The sequence below is a fragment of the Aulonocara stuartgranti genome, assembly GCF_965226115.1.
Source record: "Aulonocara stuartgranti genome assembly, chromosome: 1".
NCBI classification, from domain to species: domain Eukaryota; kingdom Metazoa; phylum Chordata; class Actinopteri; order Cichliformes; family Cichlidae; genus Aulonocara; species Aulonocara stuartgranti.
Window position 1 is genome coordinate 9,655,350 of NC_138939.1, and position 20,530 is coordinate 9,675,879.

At 41.1% G+C, this 20,530-nt stretch overlaps 2 protein-coding genes across 11 annotated transcripts in view; both read right to left on the minus strand.

Moving 5' to 3' along the window:
• Positions 1 to 870: 870 nt before the first annotated feature.
• LOC309711719 (retinoblastoma-like protein 2) lies at positions 871 to 10,357 on the minus strand. 4 transcript variants are annotated; one of them, XM_082542188.1, is made up of 16 exons: positions 9,623 to 10,357; positions 8,868 to 9,036; positions 7,460 to 7,667; positions 6,735 to 6,826; positions 6,127 to 6,233; positions 5,852 to 5,955; positions 5,528 to 5,680; positions 5,266 to 5,430; positions 5,069 to 5,126; positions 4,859 to 4,968; positions 4,603 to 4,779; positions 3,946 to 4,017; positions 3,573 to 3,633; positions 2,925 to 3,085; positions 2,649 to 2,813; positions 871 to 2,476 (listed from the first exon to the last, which is right to left on the minus strand). In XM_082542188.1, exons 4-16 carry the CDS (start codon positions 6,770 to 6,772, stop codon positions 2,276 to 2,278), a joined length of 1,572 nt encoding a protein of 523 aa, XP_082398314.1. In that variant the 5' UTR covers positions 6,773 to 6,826; positions 7,460 to 7,667; positions 8,868 to 9,036; positions 9,623 to 10,357; the 3' UTR covers positions 871 to 2,275. The 4 variants fall into 4 exon arrangements, with proteins under 4 accessions (XP_082398314.1, XP_082398311.1, XP_082398312.1 ...); XM_082542185.1 differs by having other exon boundaries at positions 6,699 to 6,826; positions 9,623 to 10,065; XM_082542186.1 differs by having other exon boundaries at positions 4,859 to 4,965; positions 6,699 to 6,826; positions 9,623 to 10,049.
• Positions 10,358 to 10,524: 167 nt separating this feature from the next.
• chd9 (chromodomain helicase DNA binding protein 9) overlaps positions 10,525 to 20,530 on the minus strand; it is a 73,025-nt gene continuing 63,019 nt past the window's right edge. For 6 of the 7 annotated variants that reach the window (XM_082542024.1, XM_082542025.1, XM_082542028.1 and 3 more), the window contains 11 exons: positions 20,261 to 20,510; positions 19,645 to 19,850; positions 18,351 to 19,223; positions 18,029 to 18,198; positions 17,660 to 17,890; positions 16,555 to 16,729; positions 15,826 to 15,974; positions 15,375 to 15,605; positions 15,027 to 15,176; positions 14,782 to 14,886; positions 10,525 to 14,415 (listed from right to left, as the gene is read on the minus strand). In XM_082542024.1, coding sequence (XP_082398150.1) covers positions 13,414 to 14,415; positions 14,782 to 14,886; positions 15,027 to 15,176; positions 15,375 to 15,605; positions 15,826 to 15,974; positions 16,555 to 16,729; positions 17,660 to 17,890; positions 18,029 to 18,198; positions 18,351 to 19,223; positions 19,645 to 19,850; positions 20,261 to 20,510 — 3,542 coding nt within the window. In that variant the 3' untranslated portion in view covers positions 10,525 to 13,413. The remainder of the gene's footprint in view (positions 14,416 to 14,781; positions 14,887 to 15,026; positions 15,177 to 15,374; positions 15,606 to 15,825; positions 15,975 to 16,554; positions 16,730 to 17,659; positions 17,891 to 18,028; positions 18,199 to 18,350; positions 19,224 to 19,644; positions 19,851 to 20,260; positions 20,511 to 20,530) is intronic. The other variant, XM_082542026.1, reaches the window with a different exon arrangement.

Here is a 20,530-nt window from a genome sequence, read left to right on the forward strand (position 1 = left end):
CTTTCTATATTTAACTGCCTAAATCCACAAAGACCAGTAAGCAACTGGTCCTATTCTGGACACAGTAAACTCTACTGGAGCTAACCACAGGAATTCTTACGTTACGTATTTCTAAGTTATTCCGTCGCTGAAGTGCTACAGCTGAGGGTTACCCCACCTTTGAAATCGCACGTTAACTCTCGATGTAACACAACATAACAAAAAGGAAAGAGGCAGTATATTGTGGTGCTATTCAGGAATAGCACAAATTAGTTACCAATTAAATTTTTCAAGGACGCAGATTAAATTAGCAAAATAAAAATCTCCACAAACAGAACTGCGGCTGAACTGAAATTTGAAAAATTCTATAGAAATAGAAAGGCATCTGTTCCATTGCCAAACCCTAGTTTTTTACATGATGTTGCACTGGTTGGCAGTGTTTCTTGGAGGTTTCTGGTCCTCACTGGGTGAAATTGGTTGCAAAGAAGGCGCTGCACTGAACTGGTTGGGAAATAGACATTTTTCCTAGCAACAGGTAGTTGACAGGATGTCACTGACTAATCTGTAGGCCTGCATGACTGGGATATTAGCAATCATTTTCCCAGCGACTGCCACTAACCTCCAACCATTTGCAATCAACTGAGGACTGCTCATTTCCCCCCTTCATGATGGGTTGTTTGCTGAGGGGTTCACTTGATCCCACATTATTAATTGTCATCAAGTTAAAATCTTGTGGTTAGTGGTCACGTGTCTTCAAAAGCTTGGTAATACCTACTTATTGTTAAACTCAGATTTAAAGAAACTTTGTTGCATCAGCAGATGATAATAAAGCCAACTTCTGTCAACTGACACATGTATCATTCTGCGCAATAAATCTCAAAAGCAAAACACTTTTCTGTTTGGAAAAGAGCTTTAATAAAATCACCATGCAGTTTTTGATTGATGTCCTGTTGAATCAGCTGTGATACTCAGTCTGTAATAAACGGTGGCTAAAACTGCTGACTGGATTTTTAAAGATTTATTGAGACTGAATTTGTTTTAGCTTCTACATTTATGTTGACCAGTGCAAGTTTCTGCTACTGTAACAGCACTTTTCATTTATTATTTTTGCAAAAGTCTTACTTTAGTTTATCCTCAATAGTTTTGCGATAAGTTGAATGTAAAAACAACTTTAAATTAATTTAGAGTGGTATGCATCAAACCCCTAGTATCACCAATATGCAGTCAGAATCAAATCACTTCAAACTTCAGTATTCATGCAAGTCATAGACTGGAGTTAATGTTAGTATGTACACTCAAAATTCCAAAAGTAAGTCAAACATAAAAAACAGATCAGTCTAGTGAGAACAAATGAGTACATCCTCAAATTAATCACACAGGGCCTTCAAATATGGTGTCAGTTATTAGACTCTTCTTAGAGAGTAATAAGTCTTATTTTAACCTCAGACATCCAGGGTTTGGTGTTCCCCAGTTAATTTAAATCAATAATTCTGCAAATCATCTAAAAAAAATCTTGTAGCTAAATTTAGCTAAATTTAAAAAAATAAATAGCTGCCAAATTGTCCATCTTTCAACAGGACAGTGATGAGCATGCTGGAAAATCCACCAAAAATTGAGTTTAAAATGTTCATTGAAACATTTAAAATAAATAAAACATTTTGCATACATGTAAAGGTACCATGTTATTATTATTATGTGAGATTTAAGTCATTAAGATAACGAACTATAATTATATAAATGTTCTAATTATGCAAAAATGACTAAATCAAAATTTTGTTTTGTTATATTAGCTTCAGAGGCCTAAGTTACACTTTTTTTTAACAGAATTGTTAAATTTGTGCAGAAAAAAAACTTTTTGCCCAAATGTCTATTGGATGCATTTGTGGATACATTTATGTTTTCATATTACTGTAAATATTAATTCCTGTGGATGCAGACAAACACTAACTAATCTGCCTTTTAGTTGCTAAAGTCCTGTCTCAGTCCTTTTTTTTATCTAAGAAAAACTCACTGGGCACTTTGCAGCCTTGTCTTTCTTTAAATTCATACAATATCATGAAGGACACTTCCATCAGGCAGCAACCCAGGATGACCAGTCTTCTATTACTGTGCTGGGGATAAAGTGGCTTATTCACAGACCTTCACACATGACTTATGGTATCAGAAAAAAATGGTTCCAAACAAAAGAGCCAAGCAACGGAAATTTAGTCCTTTGAGCTGACAGAGAATTTGTCAAGAAGTAAATGTGTGCTTTACTTCCATCGGAGTGGAGGTTAGGCCTGTTAGCTGGAATAAGCTAGACCTGGTCCTGGTTCATTCTTGTAATGCGATCATTGAACACATTTCTCAGTCGTCTCTGCCAGGCTGACTGCCCATCCAAACGAAGCCTCTTGGCTGAGGATCCATCTCCTTCCTCATCTCTATCCAGTGATACCGCGTAGCATCGCATGTTTGGTGACCTGCCCGTTTTGATCATGTTGTTGATCTCACGCAGAAGCTGTGAACAAAAGGAAAATAATATTCTACTGTGTGCGAGCAAAGTCAACCATTTTTATTCACTAAATCATTTCCAAAATAGGAATGTAAAATGTATTCAGCCTAGATTGTACCCCAACACACAAAATTTTTTAAGACGATCATGTGAAAACAAAAACACTATATCCACACACCTCTGGAGGACTTGAGTTGAAGTAGTAGCAAAGCCCAGTTCTGTGAGGGGAAGGGGTTTCTGTGTTGTATGGTGAAATGGAGATGGACGGGCTGTTGGACAGCTGATAACAGCGAGGAGATGCTTTCCACTGTCGAGGGTATGGAGACAAAGGAGGGGTGTCTCGCTGGACAAGAAATGAAGTGTAAGCATTACATGGAAAATAAACATTTCCCATTTTTACTGAGTTCTTAGTTTTGTGACGTCAGCTCAGAAAAAAGAAAAAATGTTCACTTACTAATGAGGTTTGAGCAAACTGTTTGGCAAAATGCTGCATCTTTGTCGTGTAGACCTGGTTGTAAAAATGGATGAGATTGCCCCGTTCCTCCTGCCCAGGTCTTGGATAATGTGTTGATGGTGTGTTGGGGGTTAGGATAGTGCTGCTGTGCTTTCCGGTATCTATAATCAACAATATAATAAAAAGTTACTTATCACTGTGGAATTACTCTGGGATAATGGATATAATGCAGGTAAAATGTTGTAAGTGAATCATTTGGTAACTTGATGGGTGTCATTTTTCTTGTGCAATGAGGCATTGCTATGAGTTCTACCTCTGTATAGTACTTTATTTGGATCTAACACAACACATGCTGCATTCGTTTTCTTTAACTCTACCACCACCAGTGCCACTGTTTCCGAGCCACATAGCCAGCTAACAATACATGCGCATTTCTTTGCCCACAGTGGATTGCAAGCATGTGAGCATGCATTACACATATAAAGCTACGATGGCAGTGAGGGCAATGTGTAGTCCCATTTTCAATACTTATTGGGACGCATTATGTACATTACTGTAATTACAAGGCTATTTTGTAAGTGTGTTTTTTAAAACAGGTGTTCCATAATATTTAAAATATATGACTTTTTTATTTAAAAGCTTTCTTACTGATTTTTTTAATGGTAGAATTTTCCTCCATCCTTTCTGAAATCAGCACGTTTTTGCAGACCTGCAGATAGAAACGGTAAATGCTGAAACAAGTGCTTTGAGTTGTTACTGTCAACCTGCTAACCTCCTTGCAAGACTGAAATGCTCATGTAAAGCAGGTATAATGATATTGTCACAGTTATTTAAAAAATGTACCTGTTAACATTAAAACATTTGATGATAAACACAAAACAGAATGTCGCTAAAACTGATGGAATCTTGGAATAAGTGGGCCCAGCTGATACACGTTTCAACCTGTATCGCTATATTTTGTTAATTCACAGCTGTATACTAAAGACAGCAAAAAATAAAAACCAAAATAAAAGAAACTTACACTTTTGTTGGCACGTGGCTGTGACTTGTAGCATTTCATTATCTGTTTGAAGGGTATCTCCATCTTGGTAATCTGTAAAGGCAAATGCCACCACTTAACTGCTGAGTATGTGTTTTCCAATGAAGTCCATGCATTACCAACATGGATTCTTTTTAGGATTACAAATACAGTTTTCCTTTAATTTCATGTCAGTGAAAAGCGATAAAAACTTTTTCAGCTGTCAAGTGCCCTCACAACAGTCTTTAATTTTATTTAAACACCAAGTAGTTCTTTTCCATAAAACTGTAAATCTGTAAACCTCCCTGAAGGTTTTACTTCTCCGTGGTCAGGGTGGACTCAATTTGGGGCAGGTGTCCAACATCAGAGGTCTAAGAAGTCTGGCCATTCTGATTTACTGTGGCTTTGATTTACTGCACCGTCTCTCTGTTTGCTGTTCTCCCTACCTACATCTTGCTGGTACTGCATTAGTCATCATCTGCAAAATGCTGGTATATCTTAGCCCACCCTGAACATTTAAATGTATTCCTCACTCCCTAAGAATTGTTTAAAGTTTATTATTCATCTTCTCTGAGACAACCACTTGCATTTTCCAGTTGCATTGTCTTGCATTATTTTAGCAGATTCTGGTGGGTTTTAATAGTATCTTTTAAAACCCACCTTTGCTATGATGTAGATAGCACACATGAGCAGTTGGTCCAGGTGACGGTCTTCCATTAGACAAGAGCAGTGGACCAAGGAATACTCAAAGCAGGTCCAGATCTTTAATCGCAGCTCATCAGATATTTCCAGCGTGGAACACAGCTCCCTCAGACGCTTGGCCATCAAGCTGTAAACCTGAGATAAAGACAGACATGACCACACTAAACATGCCATATAACAACAATGGCAACTGGACGCATGATATAGAACTGACCTTCCGAGCAAACAGATGGAGGGAGCTGCATCTCTCTTGTCTGTTTATAGCTGATGGGGAACACTGCTGCTCTGTCCTGGCTGAGTGGTTCATCCCCAAACTGACATCTACTGGCAAAAATAGTTTACCACTCAATCTATAGTAATAGTGTAAACAGTTTGCAGGGAATGGTTTTATTTAAAATGAGTCTTTAGTGCACTGTGTTAATACCTCTCGGCACACCTGGATCCGTTTGCATTGGACCTTCAAGCCTATTTGGATGCATTACCTACATTTGACACAAGGCAAAACTCTCATTAAAACCCGAACTGTTCAAAGAAAAATTTAATTGCTTTGGATATGTTATAAAATTTCCAAATATTGATCATTTATGATGTCAGGCAAAGAGTATTTGTGTTATTCCAAACCTGCTGGCAGGTGGGCATATGGCCCTCGTTGGGTGTGATTTCATCCCACAGTGGTGAGTCGCTGATCCAAGCCAAGTTCTCCAAAACCTTTTCTTCCACTTGGATGAGGTGTGTGACCACATAGTGAGGCAAGCCTGACCCAACCCGCCAAACAGGCTCAATCACCTGTGAGAACAAAGAAAAACAAAAGAGGGAGCATTCAAATCACAGACTAAATGTTACTGTATCACTAAGTGTACAGTATATGGCAAAAACAAAGTACCTTCCAAAAGTGGTATGGTTCCAGTTTGAGGATCTGAAGGAGCAGCGGGAAGTCACATGGTAAGCTGTTTGAGGTTACAGCGATCTCCAAGCAACAGGCCACCAGACAGCGCTGGAAAAGATCATGCTCCAAGATGCCCTGCATCAAACACACCTGTTTTACATGCATTACAAGCACCAGCTGCTTTACTTCAAAGATGACTCAAAATAAATAAAATACATAAGTTATGAGATCACAGGTGCTGTGAGACATTTATCTGTGACTGCTCAGTTAATATGGTCAAAGCTCAGTTCCATCTTTGGCCACCAGATGGCGTGCACTTACTGAGATGTCACTGAAGCCCAGCCTTTTCCTCTCTTGACTGATCAGGCTCTCCAAGATTCTGTGATACCAAACCCCTGCCTCATAGCAGCACTTTGCTGCCAACTCTGTGAACAATATTAGATAGATTATTTTTTGGCACGTATCAACAACACGGGCTTTATTCCAGAATTTCACACCTGCTATCAAAAGACAGCCTGCTCTCTAATCATAAGAATTTCGGCTATCAACCAGATACACGCTGAAGGCCACATTCCACTGTAAAATCATCACTGTACCTTTGGTCTTCTCATTTCCCTCGTCATCCCTGTAATGCTGTAGAAACATTTGCAGCATGCATTTCAGTCTTGTTTCAATCGCCTCAGTCGAATCTCTGGAGCAAGCCCTGAATCCAAGGCATCGTCACAGAAATTTGAGCAGCACAAAAGGAAATGGAAAATGTAATTCAACAATATTCTGCCATTGGCATAAAGTGGAGGTGTAAGTTCTAAACTGTAAATGAAATGCCACACGTGTGTTTTTTAAAGCTCTTGCTTACAACAGTAGAAACTATATTAAAGAATTCCCAGTACAGAAACTTTATCAGCTCTGTGTGCTTACACATTATTGATCTTGACCACACCCTCAGTGCCTTTTAGCAAAACACCAGATGTTAACTACACTATGTAGCTGTTAAATTGATCTAGCCACATTTGTACAGTGTGTGAGGCAGACTGATGAAAGATCTGAGGCGCGTTGTGCTTTATTGCAGCTATTAGTGCTGCGAGTATCAGTATCAGGTTGACATACACACAGCCTACACAGATAAACACTGTGTGAGTCAGTAATGCTTTGTAACTGCAGGGCTAACCTCAACATTGCGATCAGACAGTCACTAGGGCCAAACCTTGGCTTTCCCACAATCCCCTGTGGCACAGTTGCCATGGTGACCTCCTCACTCACACAGGATGAGAGTCAGAGCAGGAATCAAATGGACACCTAAACATGGAGTGAAAAAAATACACATTTTGTTTACAAACTAGAGGTAACTTTGCATGAATCATAATTGAAAATATTAGCTTGTACGAGGACCTGAGGCATAGGCAGACTAAGCAGCTGCTTATCACACACCAGATAACTGCATCATCATCAGTGTCAACTAATCATTTTCATTCTAAATGGCTCAACGTGGTTCTCTATTGGACGGTGTGCTGGCAGACCATAGCGAGCTGCAGTGAGTGTGTTTTGCCACAGGGAGGCAGTGTCCAACATTTGTGGTACAATCAATGTGTGTGCGACTCTTGCTTGCGCTGTTGTTGGTCTGTGCAAGTCACGATGTTACAACATACAAAGTACTGAAGGAAAACCAAGTGTTAGAAATATTCAAAAGCGTCCACTGCAGACCCTTGTCTGCTTCAATTCTGTATTTTTGAGCTTTGATGAATTTTGGCACTTTTACTGTTCCACTTTCACCCCCATTCTTTTCCAGTTGGCTTGTCCACCAATCAGCAATCACCTTACATCCAGTTGAGCTACTTACTATTTTAGAGGCTCATGTTTGCATAGGTTAAAAACCCCTCACTGTAGGCAAATAACTAGAAAAATACACGCAACCTTTTGACAACGACTAACCTAAAAGCAACTGAACGGGGCTGTGGCTCAGGTGGTAGAGTGGGTCCGCTACTAATTGGAATTCCAGGGAGGGATGTCCGGTGTTGTGCGCATGCGCAGAAACAACGGGTAGGATGGTTTGCCAGGTAGGATGGATTCCCAGAACACCGGCTCCTCCTGGTCATGTGTCGAAGTATCCTTGAGAAAGATACTGAATCCCAACTTTCATCTGTTGGAGTGAGTTTGTGAGAATGTTAGATAAAAGTACGTAGGAACACATAAAAGCACTGCATGATTTTGTGTGACTGGATGAATTAGACTTTTAGTAGAAAGTGTTTTGAATGTTCAAATTAGTAAACGGTACTAAATAAGTACCAGTCCACTTACAGCTACACTGCTATAAAGCTAGCTGTTTGTTAATGGACTGCAACAATTGTGTCTCAAAAAAAAAATAAAATAAAACCACACTTTTAAGCCTGTTAATGGACAAATGGAGAATATATAGTTAATACTGACTGGTGATGGATTTTACTGGGAAGGGTGCCCAAAAGCCAGCTTATTTACAGAAACGTCAAACTATGGTCTTACACCTGGAGTTTTATATTTGCTGCTGCCTTTCTTGTTATGGATGCATTAGATGGCCTGGTGGTCTTGTTGACAGCACCACTTTCCCACTCTGTTCATTTGCCTTTAGTGACTCATGTGTACTTCCTGCTCTGAGGCAGCTGTGAATAGTCACTTTTGTTCCTGTGCACCTCACATACTGAAAACCTAAGAAAAACATCTCAAACTCAGTTTCCCTGTGCAGGGCAACTGTCAATTTGGCAAGTCGTGTAACAACAAGAATATTTTAGATGCCAGAGAAGACTCATGAGGAAATAATAAGTTAAATACTGAACCATCCTTGGGTCACGTGAATAATAATGGTGGATAATGTTGACTGTTAATCTCTAAAAAGTGTGTTTCAAAGCATGGTTCGATCTGCTGAGAATTGAATACTCCGTCCCCTCGCGGTAAAGTCCCCTCTTCTTTTTACAGTCTCTTTGTGTGCTACCACCAGCCTGAACGAGACTCTGTTCCTCTAACCATTCTCACATGTGCTGTTTATTACTGCCTGTGCTGAGTCAGTCTACAATGACTGCGGATGACACTGTAGGTGGATAAGAAGCAGTTTTGCTCAAAAATGTGCCATAAGGTTTTCAGAGTAGAGCACGTCACACTCAACATTACTATTGTGATTTCCTAATATTTCCTTTCATGTGGCTATACTTTTCCCCCCACTAACAAGACAAAATCAGAACCAGAATTAGTTTAATTCTGACCTTTTGCTTAATCTCCAACATAAGGACATTTCTATATACTTTTGTGATCATTGCAGCTTAATGGATGCCTTTTGATTCTCTGTGTTCCAGATTTGCTCACAACTTACTGTTCGTGTTGGTTGAAGCAGCAGCTGTCTGATGCGTTTTCCATGTGGTGAGGTAAAATGGCAAGAAAAACTCTCATCGTGCACTCCAAATTTTAGTCCAAATGCTGATATCAGTCCAATGGCATCTTAAAACATCAAGTTGTGTCTCATTCTGACGGACTTCCAGCTGCTGCATCTCAGAAGAGACAAACAGGAAGTTGGAAGCATCAATATGCATGCAGCTTCTCATAAATATGAATCACACCCTATCTTGTTATCTTTAGCAGGAAGATCCTGGAAGCACGGTGTCGATTTAAAAACACCACAGATGTGTTTTCTGCATGTTTGTTTGCTGTTTTAATTTTGCTAAAAGCTGGCACAATATCTAAATCACACCCATTTCCTGTTTCCTCTGGACTGGACTCCACTCAAGTCAACTCACATGCAACTCATGCTAAGTGAAAATAGGCCTACTTTCACTTTCTAACATGTGCTAGTCCCTTAAAGAGAATTAAACTAAACATTGCCTTTATCTTGGTTTATAATCAGACTTTGTTATTCAGTGCAAAGCCTGCTGAAAAATAGCTATATAGATGGTTAATGTGTGCAGAGGATTCTTTTATTCTGCAGCTTTTAGGAACACTGAAGCAGATCGTGTAACTGTTGCATTTTACTCCAAATAGTCAGCTGACTTCCAGTGCAGTTTATTATCTCTGTGGAACTTTCAACGTAGCTCAAGAAAACAAAACTCATAAACCAGGATCAAAGTCACTCACCAGTGTCAGTGGCTCTTCTGGGATGGTGTTAGGTCAAACTGACAGACTTCTGCTCTTAAAAATCTCTCCTGTGTGTTTGTCTAGTAGCAGCAGAGCAATGCAGCATGATTCAGTGCAGCCAACCTGCTGCTCTGCAGGGTGAGGAAGTTCAGCCCATTGGCCTCTCACATTAGACAAGCCTCAACTTGTCATCTGGTCTGGTTGCTAAGATAAGTGCCAAACAGCAGTAGAAGCAGTTAAACAGGTCACTGAGCACCACCCTGAGGAGAAAAGAAGGACTTGCAGTGAAGAAAGGCCCTCTGCTGCAAGAGTTTGGTATGTAGCCTTGTTCATTTCCAACATTGCTGGAACAATATGGGCACTAGAGTTCTGTGTCTACTAACGTTTATGCAGCGTTTATGTGCAAATGGATCCATTAAATAAGCAGTAAATTGAATATTTAAAAAAAAAAAAAATCACAAGGAAATATGTAATTGTTTTTTTAAGAAAATACTTGGGAGTGAAATAAATTATCAAGCCTCATCTAGAATATTAACAACAAAACTATGTTTTTCCTACTGCATTATTTCAGTCACACATACTTACCTGTTGTGTCTTTGCTCTACGGCCTAACAGTTTGGGTGCTCACTGCTTCATCATTGTGTGTTACTGTGAGCTAGTGCCCTGCTGCAGTATGTGTGTAACTAAACTAATGTTGAGGCTACACAAATATATACACACACACACACACACACACACACACACACACACACACATGTATTTTTGCATGTGTTGTGATGCTGAACAAAAATTTGATATATACCTGTACAATTTTTTTAAAGGATTCAAGACAAAGCGGTCAACTCCTTGATATAACTGAATTCTTCAAAAAGTCCCTGGGACAAAGTAAAAGGCACACTTAATTGATAGTCAGAAGAATATGTTTAATAAAAATAATTAAACCTCAATTTCCTCTATAGAACTTCATAGAAAGTAATCCAATAAATTACAAATGACTTTTAAGACGTGTTTTCCTGCACTACATTAAGAATTATTTTGACTACACAGACCACAACTTGCAAATATATCAACTGTCCAATGAGGAAGAAAGAAAAAAAAAAGAAAAGAAAGAAAAAGACACAAACTGACCAGGGTGACATTTAGGATACTATCAAGCTTGAAATAAAAATACAAACCCCATGATGGTAGTTTTGTCATCTCAGTGATTACATGTATGAAAACCTCCCTGTACAGCAGTAGTGTGTTTTGTCGTTCCTCTTGCATATTGGTCATTGTTTTCTTGTGTCTGTGTTTAATGCAGATTCAGCACAGCCTCTTTAGCAGCAAGCAGTGCTTTCAAGGTCTGTATACAATATAACCTCTACAAAAAGAAGGAAAAAAAGGAAGGAAAGCAATGAAAGCGAGAAGTCCCATCTTGTGTCTACATTTATCTCTTAACGAGGATTAACACAGTCATCAATCCGTCGCTGCGGGGCAACAAAAAGTAGCAAAAGTCATCAGTCAGTCACCTACAGCAGATGTAGCAGTGGCTGGGTGTTTGCATAAGGGCACTACAAGTTTAAAGAGCGTAGAGGTGCAGATATACAAAATGACAGTGGCATGTTTAAGTTCATTGCTCAGACATAGAAAAATACCGTACTGTTAGTAATAATAATTAAAAAAGAAAAAATGCAATTGCATTGCAAGCAAACCCATGACGAGGTCTATATATAACAGGCATACAAGAAAACCACATTAAAGCAACATTAGAAATCAGGCATGTCTTCAGTCTTTGTTCATGTCTGAACCCACGGAGAAAAATGCTACAGCTACACTTAAGAACTAAACAGGTTTTTCAGCGGGCTGTCACCCTCAGCCCAAACAGAAACCTCACCTCGGAAATAATTTGTGTATCTAACAGTCCACTGTGTAACAGCAGTCCTAGAGCAAGCACTGTTGTGCTGAGAGAGACTTACAAAAAGGTACTTCGGTTCGAGTGAACTCCAGTGTTTGTGTGTATATCCTGGTTACAGGTTTAAAATGGACATGTGCACAGATGCTGAGCAAAACACACAAGCATGGATAGTGAGCGTAGATGTGAGCGGTGAATGAAAGAGAGTGAGGTACAGGATAAGGGCACTTCTACATCTATCTGAAGCTCTGTTCGTCAGAAAACAGAGTTGAGGGTGAAGTGAAATAAATCAAGACAGCGCTGAAAACTCCCAGCAACAAAAGCTATTATTGAGCCCTTCCTGAAGCTAACCCGTGTGGCACTGCGTAAAATTTAATACTTAGACAATGACAGTGATACTACAATCTTAGCCAGGAACTGAACTAACTTGTGCTTGTGCCCCATGGGCTTTGTAGGAACACAGGTTGCCATGCAATGCGTATCATCAAGCACTTGAATCCTCCAAATTTCCAAAGAGAAATTTTTGACGGTATTAAAAAAACAAAACGACCAAAAAAACAACAGCAATGCGGTTTTTTACATCTCATAGCCTGTCAGCCCCCACACCACCACCTAACATACAGCCTGGTGAGTTATGGATGCGGCGAGAGGAGCAGCTCAGGAAGCAAAACACAGAGGAAGGTTTCATTTAAAATAAAATCAAAAAAGGCCTCTGACACACATTCCAGCAGAGATGAGAACATTGTGTACATTGACAGATCACACACACACCCATGCACATGTACATTTGCACAGTGAAGCCAATCCATTTAGCAAAGTTGAGGTAAGATTCAGTCAAATACATCGGGGTTGTAGAAATAATATCCATCAACACTACAAAGACCAAACAACTCCGTCAAGACCGCCAAGGGTCAAAGGGCAGTTTTTTGGCACACAGTAGAAGGTTTTTCTCTGTTACCGCAGCTCAAGGAGCTTTTAGTTATAATTAAGAGATGTGCAGGTGAATGTGAATGCCTACTGTTGGTGGCTAAAGTGCGCCTTGAACATGCTGTGGCATGTTTGTAAGGTGATGGTGAATATTAAAATGTAAAGTCAGACAGTAGAGAAATGAATTATGTTTAACTTCTTCTTTTTTTTTGAAAGACAGATTTAAGCTTGTGTACGTCTGGAAAAATAATAATTTTACCATTTTTCCAAGTCCTTACTAAGGAAGGAATCATTTCCTACCTGGACAAGGAGAAGTGATAAATAACCTCTTCAAGATGATATGAAGGTATTTGACAGGTTTGTGAGAGTTGTGCACTCGGGTGGAACATGGCAGACAGAGAATCTACAGCTTCAGTGACATTCATTAGCTGCCCAAGTTATTGCTGACATATCCAACGTATGATCTGCAAAGCATAAGTGTCAACGAACCTGTAAAAGTACTATTTACAAGAGAACCCAAAGTGTTTGTCAAGTGTCATTCCCCACACCCCTGACAATCAAAATATATTAATAGTACAGCTCAAAGAGCGTGTTGATGTAGTTTTACTTCTTTTAATAAAATTAATCCTGACATAATTACAATAATGCCTTTTTTGTTGCAATAATTGCATGGTACAAGTTCAGAGTTCAGAAATCTACTAAAGTCTGACATGCAAAATGTCTCAAAACAAGACTGTACCTTGTGAACAAACATTGACATTTTATTTCAGTTTCTTTAGGTCAGTTTTTCCTATTTTTTTATTTCTTTTTTAAAGGTTTTTGTAGTCTTTATTACAGAACATTGTAGTTAGTTCTTGTATTTACATGTAAAGAAATCACAACAGAAGTGCTGGAAAATCCATATATATATGTGAATATATGTATACATTTCTAGGCAATACATAAATAAATTTATATTTATATATTTGTAGGATCAGTCCTCATCACTTGAGTCTGAATCGTCTGAGGATGAGGAAGAGCTCCCAGACTCTGATGAAGAAGACTCTGCTTTCCCTGAACCTTCAGGACCACTGTTATCCTTTTGTTCTATGGATTCATCCTCTTCCTCCTCCTCCCCCTCATCCAAAGCGTCTTCCAAAAGCTCGTCTTCCTCCTCTCCATCCTTGTCTCCCTCTGGCTGCTCTGTCTCCTGATGTGATGACTGGGAAACTGAAGGTAGAGGAGGAGCAGTTGGAAGGGTGGGGTCACTGTTTGAGCTCTGTGGCTGTGTGGTGGACACAGGAAGGTTAAGGCCTGGAGTGAGAAGCGTCCCTGGGTAAAGCATACTGGAGAGTAACAAGGGGTTAAGAGACAGTGGCTGACTGGAGGCTGCAGAGGCAGCTGAAGCACTTTGTGTGGCGGAGGAAGAGGAAGCAGAGCTGGAAGTGGAGGAAGGAGTCGTGTTTGAGCCCTCTGTCCTTTCTCCTTTGGTGTCTGAGGTGTGAGAGGGGGCTTTAGAGGCAGTTGGCTCTCCTGTCCCACCGCTGGTTATTCCCTTTGTTTTCTCTTCAGAGCCTCCTGCAGCTTCCTGAGCAGGCTTCCCAAGCAAGCTGCCCATACTGAGGAGGTTTGGCAGTCCAGCCATACCAGACAGCATCATGGGAAACATGGCAGCCAAGTTACTTGCAGCCAGGTTACTAGCATCAGACGGCAGCCCCATCAGGCCTGCAGTGAGCTGCAGGGACTGTAAATTCTGGAGGTTTTGCTGGAAGGCCTGCAGACTCGTGAGGTCCATTCCAGAGAGGAGGCCGTTTGCCAGCAGTGGGTTCAAACCTAGTGCCGAGGCTGCCGGGTTAGGTGGTGCTCCTGCCGCTGCAGCTGCAGCTGCCGCTGCCTTGGCCAAAGGATTCTTAGGTCGCCGTCCACGCCGACTTACCTCCTCTGGAACAATGGGTCCAGTCAGGATCCTGTCAAACATGCTCTCTGGGAGGTAACCCTGGAAAAGATGGAACGATGTTGGTAGGGTTCCCCAATACAAGCAAATAGTCAGGTAGTGACAGTGACAACAGTTCACTGTTACTTAATTAGGCTCATTGAGATAAAACTAATGTTGTCCTAAGAGAAGAAGAACAGCACATATTTGAACATATGCATTAAGGTTAGTCAGGCCAGTTTTACTACTATCTGCACTCAATAACATGAATGGGGTGAATTTAAAAACCATTTCGATGGCACCAAACTGCCGTCTCTAAAATGATCAGAAACAGGTTAAAACCTTCATGACAGTAGAACTTACGCCTGTTTAAATTTTATAAGGTATAAATTTTATAATATGTGAGGGAAGTGTTACTCTGTAACTTACCGACTGTTTAACAACATCGGCCCATTCAGGCGGGACTCCATACTCTGGGTTTTCCTGAAGGAATCGGCATAGGTCCTTCAGCGGAGGAGCAAAGGCTCCACCAATCTTCAAGAAAGAATACAGACAACATAAACCCAAGTGCACATCACTGTTATAATGTACACACTGTCAAAATGATTATTAACAAATTAAAAGCCATCTTTGTATTTGTATGGCTGGTTATGACTTAAACACCACCAACACACCTTGCGTGCGTTTCTCCTGTTGATGATCTGGACCCTTTCTTCTCCCGTCAAGCTGTTCACATCAATCTTGTTGGGGTTTCTACAGCGGTGCCTTTTCTGCTTTGGCCGGCCATCCTGGAAGTGGAACTGCATTTGCATCTTATTTACCCCCTAAACATGAAATGTAACGACAGTTAGTTACATAGAATGTCTAACTACAAGAAGTTTTCTGCTCATACTGGTTCCTCTGTTTTTTTAATTAAATATGTACTAAATAAAATAATGTTTCTAAATATCTATTATTTTAGTTAATCAGGAATTGTCTCTTTTCAACAGACAAGAAGAATTTGAAGCCCTTGGAACACTTACACAGATAAAAGCTCCTGTGTCTGCCACAAAGCCAGGGTTTTCTTTTAGCCACTGCTCCAGTTCTTTCCTCCTGGGGGCATCATCCCCAGCCAGCCGGGTGCCATCTTTCAGGTTGATAACCGGGACCCTGCTCTCAGTGTCTGCAGGGACCTGACTGGGGTTCTGACTGTAGCTTGATGCAGGGCCTGGAGTCATGCCCACCTGGCCAATACCCCCCCACCCTGGAGGTACCTGAAAGCATATGAGCATGTCATTATATACTGTATACTTTGCAGAACAGCCATTAAAAAAAAAAAAAAAAAAAAATCAGAAGAGCACTTTTAACAAATATAATTGGTTCCAAAAATAAAATTAAAAAAAAATCAGGAAACTGCCATTTGTGATTGTTTTCTGATTTCTAGCATAACATACTTACTAAGAAGTATGCTCAGCTAACAGAACAACTGCTTACCTGATCGGGAACTGTTGGGACTCTACTCTTGTTCATGAAGAGCAGGTCCATTCCCTCAACGTTCTTCCTCCTCCCTCTCCTCCTTTTAACCACTGGCTGGCCATCTATTACTCCATTTGGCCTCATCTGACCAGTAAGACCTGTAGGAACTGGAGGAGAAACAGCCTGTTAGCAGTGAACTACTGTGTCAGAAAAAGGGCTAACTCTAAATCTTTTCTTAAATTGGAGCCACATTCATATTTTGGTGTCAGGACTTTGACTTTTTCTTACATTTAAGAATATTATGAACAGACCAGATGATTTTCTTACAGAATTAAGATATTTAATAAAGAAAATGTCTGTATTGAGTACGCAAAGCCAATGCAACAGTCCAGACTGTTTTTCTCTGATCCTTTGCTACCATCTTGTGGTGCTAAAGAAAAACAGCATTGTCCATTTCAGCACACTGTGCACGAACAGATGCTCAGATCTTTGCTCTATTTACATTCAGATATATTTTAGACAGCACACATCATCAGGCAATACATTTCTATAGTGCAATGTATTCCCTTTTTGGATAACACCAACTGTTTAACTGCACACAACTAAAGCCTACTCAAATATGAATGGTCAACACTACTTGGACTACAAACAGAGAACTTCTGCTGCCTAAAGTCTTTCCTGTTGCCTAGAGATTTGCGTATTCATACGCCAAATCTGTTGAGGAAGATTATTTTTAAAGAAACATACCCGTCTGGAAGCTGGACTGAGGTTTGGTGATGTCAGCAAGTCCTGTATCTGAGGCACTCTGGAGCTCATGAAGCCGAGCCAAGTACTGCTGCTGGGCCTGGGGACCTTCCTCAGACTCCAGGGCCCTCTTCAGAGGTAGACCCTGTTTCTGGAAGGTCAACTTCAGACCTCCCTCCTGTTATACAGACAACAGTGTAAGACAAGTCTAGGAAAATGACTGTCGGGGAAATGTACAGATTTATAAACAAAGAAAAGCTTTAGACTTTATTTGTTGAGTCTGTCTGAGACTTTCCTGAATGATCACATTCTTTTTGTCTTGTGATTTAAGGATGACTAGGACTGCTGTTCTCATTGCTCTCTCTTAATGGAAATGCTTACTTGAGATCTTTGTTAATTCATCTTGTAAAAAGTTTCTCACAAAATAAAAACAAATCTTGTTCAGATATTTTCTGGTTAGTAATACTGGGACACATGGACACACAGTGGGTAGTGCTTAGCAAAGCAGTGGGTAAAGCTTTTTCAGACTGGAGTTGAAAGCCATGCCAAAGCAATAGCTGCTGTCAGCATATAATATCTTAATATTGAAGGTAACAAGCTTCTGGTGTTTAATGATCTGTGATGGTAAAAACCATAAATTTGGAAAATGATCCCCATCAAAAAACAGCATAAAAGGAAAGATGAATACAAGCAAATCTGAAGCCTGCCATGTTAATGGCCACATTGCTTAGGAGCATATCAGAGAACACCCACAGCAGAGGGCTCCATTTCAATCTGATTATTAGCAAGACCCCCTTCAGTCTAGAGAGGCTTCAGACTGAACCTTATTATATTCTCATGACTGACTGATTTGTGCTCATGTAATCACAGCCCAAGAGCCCAATTCAAATTGAGTGTGTGGGAAAAGAGAGGAAGGCTGCTATTAAATTAATCTCTCCTCCTGCCAGGCAGTCAAAACCACTAATCATACCCAAAGGAAAGCAGGAAGAAAACCAGAGAAACATGCTGAACACGGCAACTAACACCGGTCATGGCAGCAGGAAGTGGTAGGGTCCTAGGATTAGGGCGAAGCAGAGGGAGGAGGGGAGGAAGGGAGAAATCAACATACATCGTTGAGTTTTACTGAGAACTCCTTGTTTTCTGCAACATGCTTGGTCACCTTTGACCCCTGTGGTGAAGCAGAGGGGTCCTCGCACATGCTGTTGGCATTGTCCAGCAGCTTGGTGGTGTAGAAGGAGGCCACAGCGCCTCCAGGCTCATAGACCCGACGTGTTCCCGGCCATTTGCCTTTAAGCACTGCCTGGCAAATGCTGTCCAGGCGGTTAATAATCACGCGATCCTTAAAAAGCAAGAGCCACAGAATTTTAGTGCGATTTCCCCACAGCACCTGACCACACTGTAAGTGGACATATTAATGTGTTTTCAGCATTACATCATCAGCAAATTATGCAAACCGCACATATGCATAGTTAATCACCTTTGGCCAGTATGATGCAGCCAGCATGTACCCTCCACCCTGGAAAGGGTGTGAAGAGTTGTTGGAGATGCCATTCTCAGCTACATGGGTGTCTTGTGTTTCATCCTGCGTAGCGCTGAGAGATGCCACACTGTCCTCATCAAATCCCTTTACACTTGTAACAGTGGGGACTGAGAAAAATCGGCAAAAAGACATTTGAGATCCACAAAGAATGAAACAGAGAAAATGCATTTATTTGAACCTAGAAAAGCTCACTGTCAGCACTCCTAACAAAACATTACTTGCTTTAAGTTTTCTGGAACTTGCATAAGAAAGTACTCACCCTTCTTTTTTCCTTCCTCTCCCTCACTTTCACTGTCATCAGAAGAAGATGAGGAGGAGGATGATGATGATGAAGAGCCAGAAGAGCAAGATGAAGAAGAAGAGGAGGAGCTGGACCCTGAATGTGATGAGGAAGATGAGGATGACGATGAAGAGGAAGAAGAGCGTGACGTCGAACTTGAGGAGGAGCCATCTGAGTCGGACTCTGTGCCATGCCTGGCTTCCTTGCGGCCCCTCTTGGTCTTCTTCGGTTTCCTCTCTGAGGAGTTGGGTGTGAGGGGTTTCGTTCGTGCTGCCACCATCTGCCTTTCATTGTCCCTGGTTACTGAAACAGGCTTCTCTTCCAGACCTGTGGGAGTAGCTGGTGCTTGAGTCGGGGTCCAACTTGCTCCCTGTCTTTCCTTGCTCTCCTCACCCTCTGAAATTGGTTCCACTTTGGGCGTGACCCCACATAGGTCTGCGTCTCTTTGAGTGGGTGGAGGCAGTGGAGAGCCTGTCAACACTGAAGTGGTAGCTTGGTACTGAGGGTGTAAGAGCGGTGTGGATGTACGTGATTGCTGCTGTGCAGCTTTTGTTTGACTGTAGTTGCGTTGGGCAGCCATGAAGCTGAGTTCAGGGTCTCTCAGAATGTGGTAATCAGTGCGACTTACACCATGCTTTGCAGCACCAATTAGCAGGTCACGGTCATGACTACCAGCCTCCCACCAAACAGGTAAGTCAGAGCTCATCTGACACAGTGGCAGACGCTCGTACAATAATTGATGTCGAAGGACTTGTTCCCTCACCTGCCGAAGCAGCTCTATTCTGTACAGGGTACGAGATGCTCGCTCTTCTGTAATGGGCTGGATGTTTAGAGAAGGGTCCACTGCAGAGTCTGGAACAAAATGAACAAGCAGGTTTGAGAAAAAAAAAATTCTCAACAGGAAACTCTCAGACTTGTTTTTGTCTGGAGCTTCAATGTCACAGTGTTTATCTTTCCACAAATGATTAACCTTATCAGTCAGTCGTCTACCTCAGAACTGCTGAGCCAGCTTGTTTACTAAGGTGTTACAGACCATCCTCCAAAACAGAACCTTGGAGTCAGGATTGAGTGAGCCACATACTACATGAAGCACTGTTTTCACGTTAAGTTATCCAACTAAATGGATTTTCTTGATGAGATCAAATGGCTTAGAGACACTAACTGTTGAAAATAATCTGAAGGATCTTCCCTTCAGATATAGGTGTGACTGGACCATAATATATGACATTGTGATCTGCATACATGTCTGCAAATAAGAAAATGAGCATCTGACCTCCCTCTTTAGGTGGCAGGCGACACACACGTCGGCACATGGCAGTAAAAGCACAAAGGTATTTCTGCAGGCTCTCATCAGTCTTCTTGTGCAGCCGAGCCATAGCCCTGAACTTGGTCCAATCAAACCGCCCGAGGTTTGGGTCAAAAACGACACCAAAAGTAGAGACAACGCGATAAAAGTCAGCCTCTTCTCGTCTGGTCCATCTGTTGAAAGTGGAAAATAAATTTAAATTCTATTAGTTAAACATACGCTCTCTCTTAAAAAAAAAAAAAAAGATTTCTGATGTCTGGTTGGCATACTATTGACCAGTCATGTTTGAAACTGCGATACTAAGAATAGAATTTGAAAAAGTGCATCAGAAGACTGATGGCTATCGTTAACAATCTTGATTTGTATTTACTATTTTTACTATTTTTAAAACTGAAAATGAATATCCATTGGCCCATTTGAAATCCTAGAAAATTGCCTGTTGCTCTGGGAGGCTATGTCAGCAGATTGGGTAATGGGTTCCCACACTGCCCAACCCCGACACATAATATTCTGCTTTTACGAGAGCATATGAATATTGAATTGCTTCTTTTTCAGCCATCACTGATATAATCTGTGTTCTAACCTTTGTTGCCGTTCAATCTTGGCAGCCATCTTGGGGTTGAGGGTGTCGTTGAGAGTGGGGGGTAGCGGGCAAAGTGGAGCAGACAGCACCATAGTCTGCTGGGAGGACTGAGACTGAGTCTGGTGGATGTGTAGGATCTGGCGGCTCTTGGTGTAGCGCTGAGAAGCTGTTATCAGACGTCTCAGCCTGGCTGTCAGCACTGAGGGGGAGGGCCAGTAGGCACTTTCACTTTCTGTCACTGGAACAGGATCTGAATTAAATAAACAGCAA

What these genes read in the sequence shown, in the direction of transcription:
- LOC309711719 (XM_082542185.1), bottom strand. Translation starts at nt 6,772, where the DNA reads ATGGCAACTGTGCCACAGGGGATTGTGGGAAAGCCAAGGTTTGGCCCT. An exon ending in GGGAAATGAGAAGACCAAAG is followed by an intron (nt 5,956 to 6,126) that starts GTACAGTGATGA and finishes TATTGTTCACAG; the next exon opens with AGTTGGCAGCAAAGTGCTGC. An exon ending in AGCCACGTGCCAACAAAAGT is followed by an intron (nt 3,634 to 3,945) that starts GTAAGTTTCTTT and finishes TTCTATCTGCAG; the next exon opens with GTCTGCAAAAACGTGCTGAT.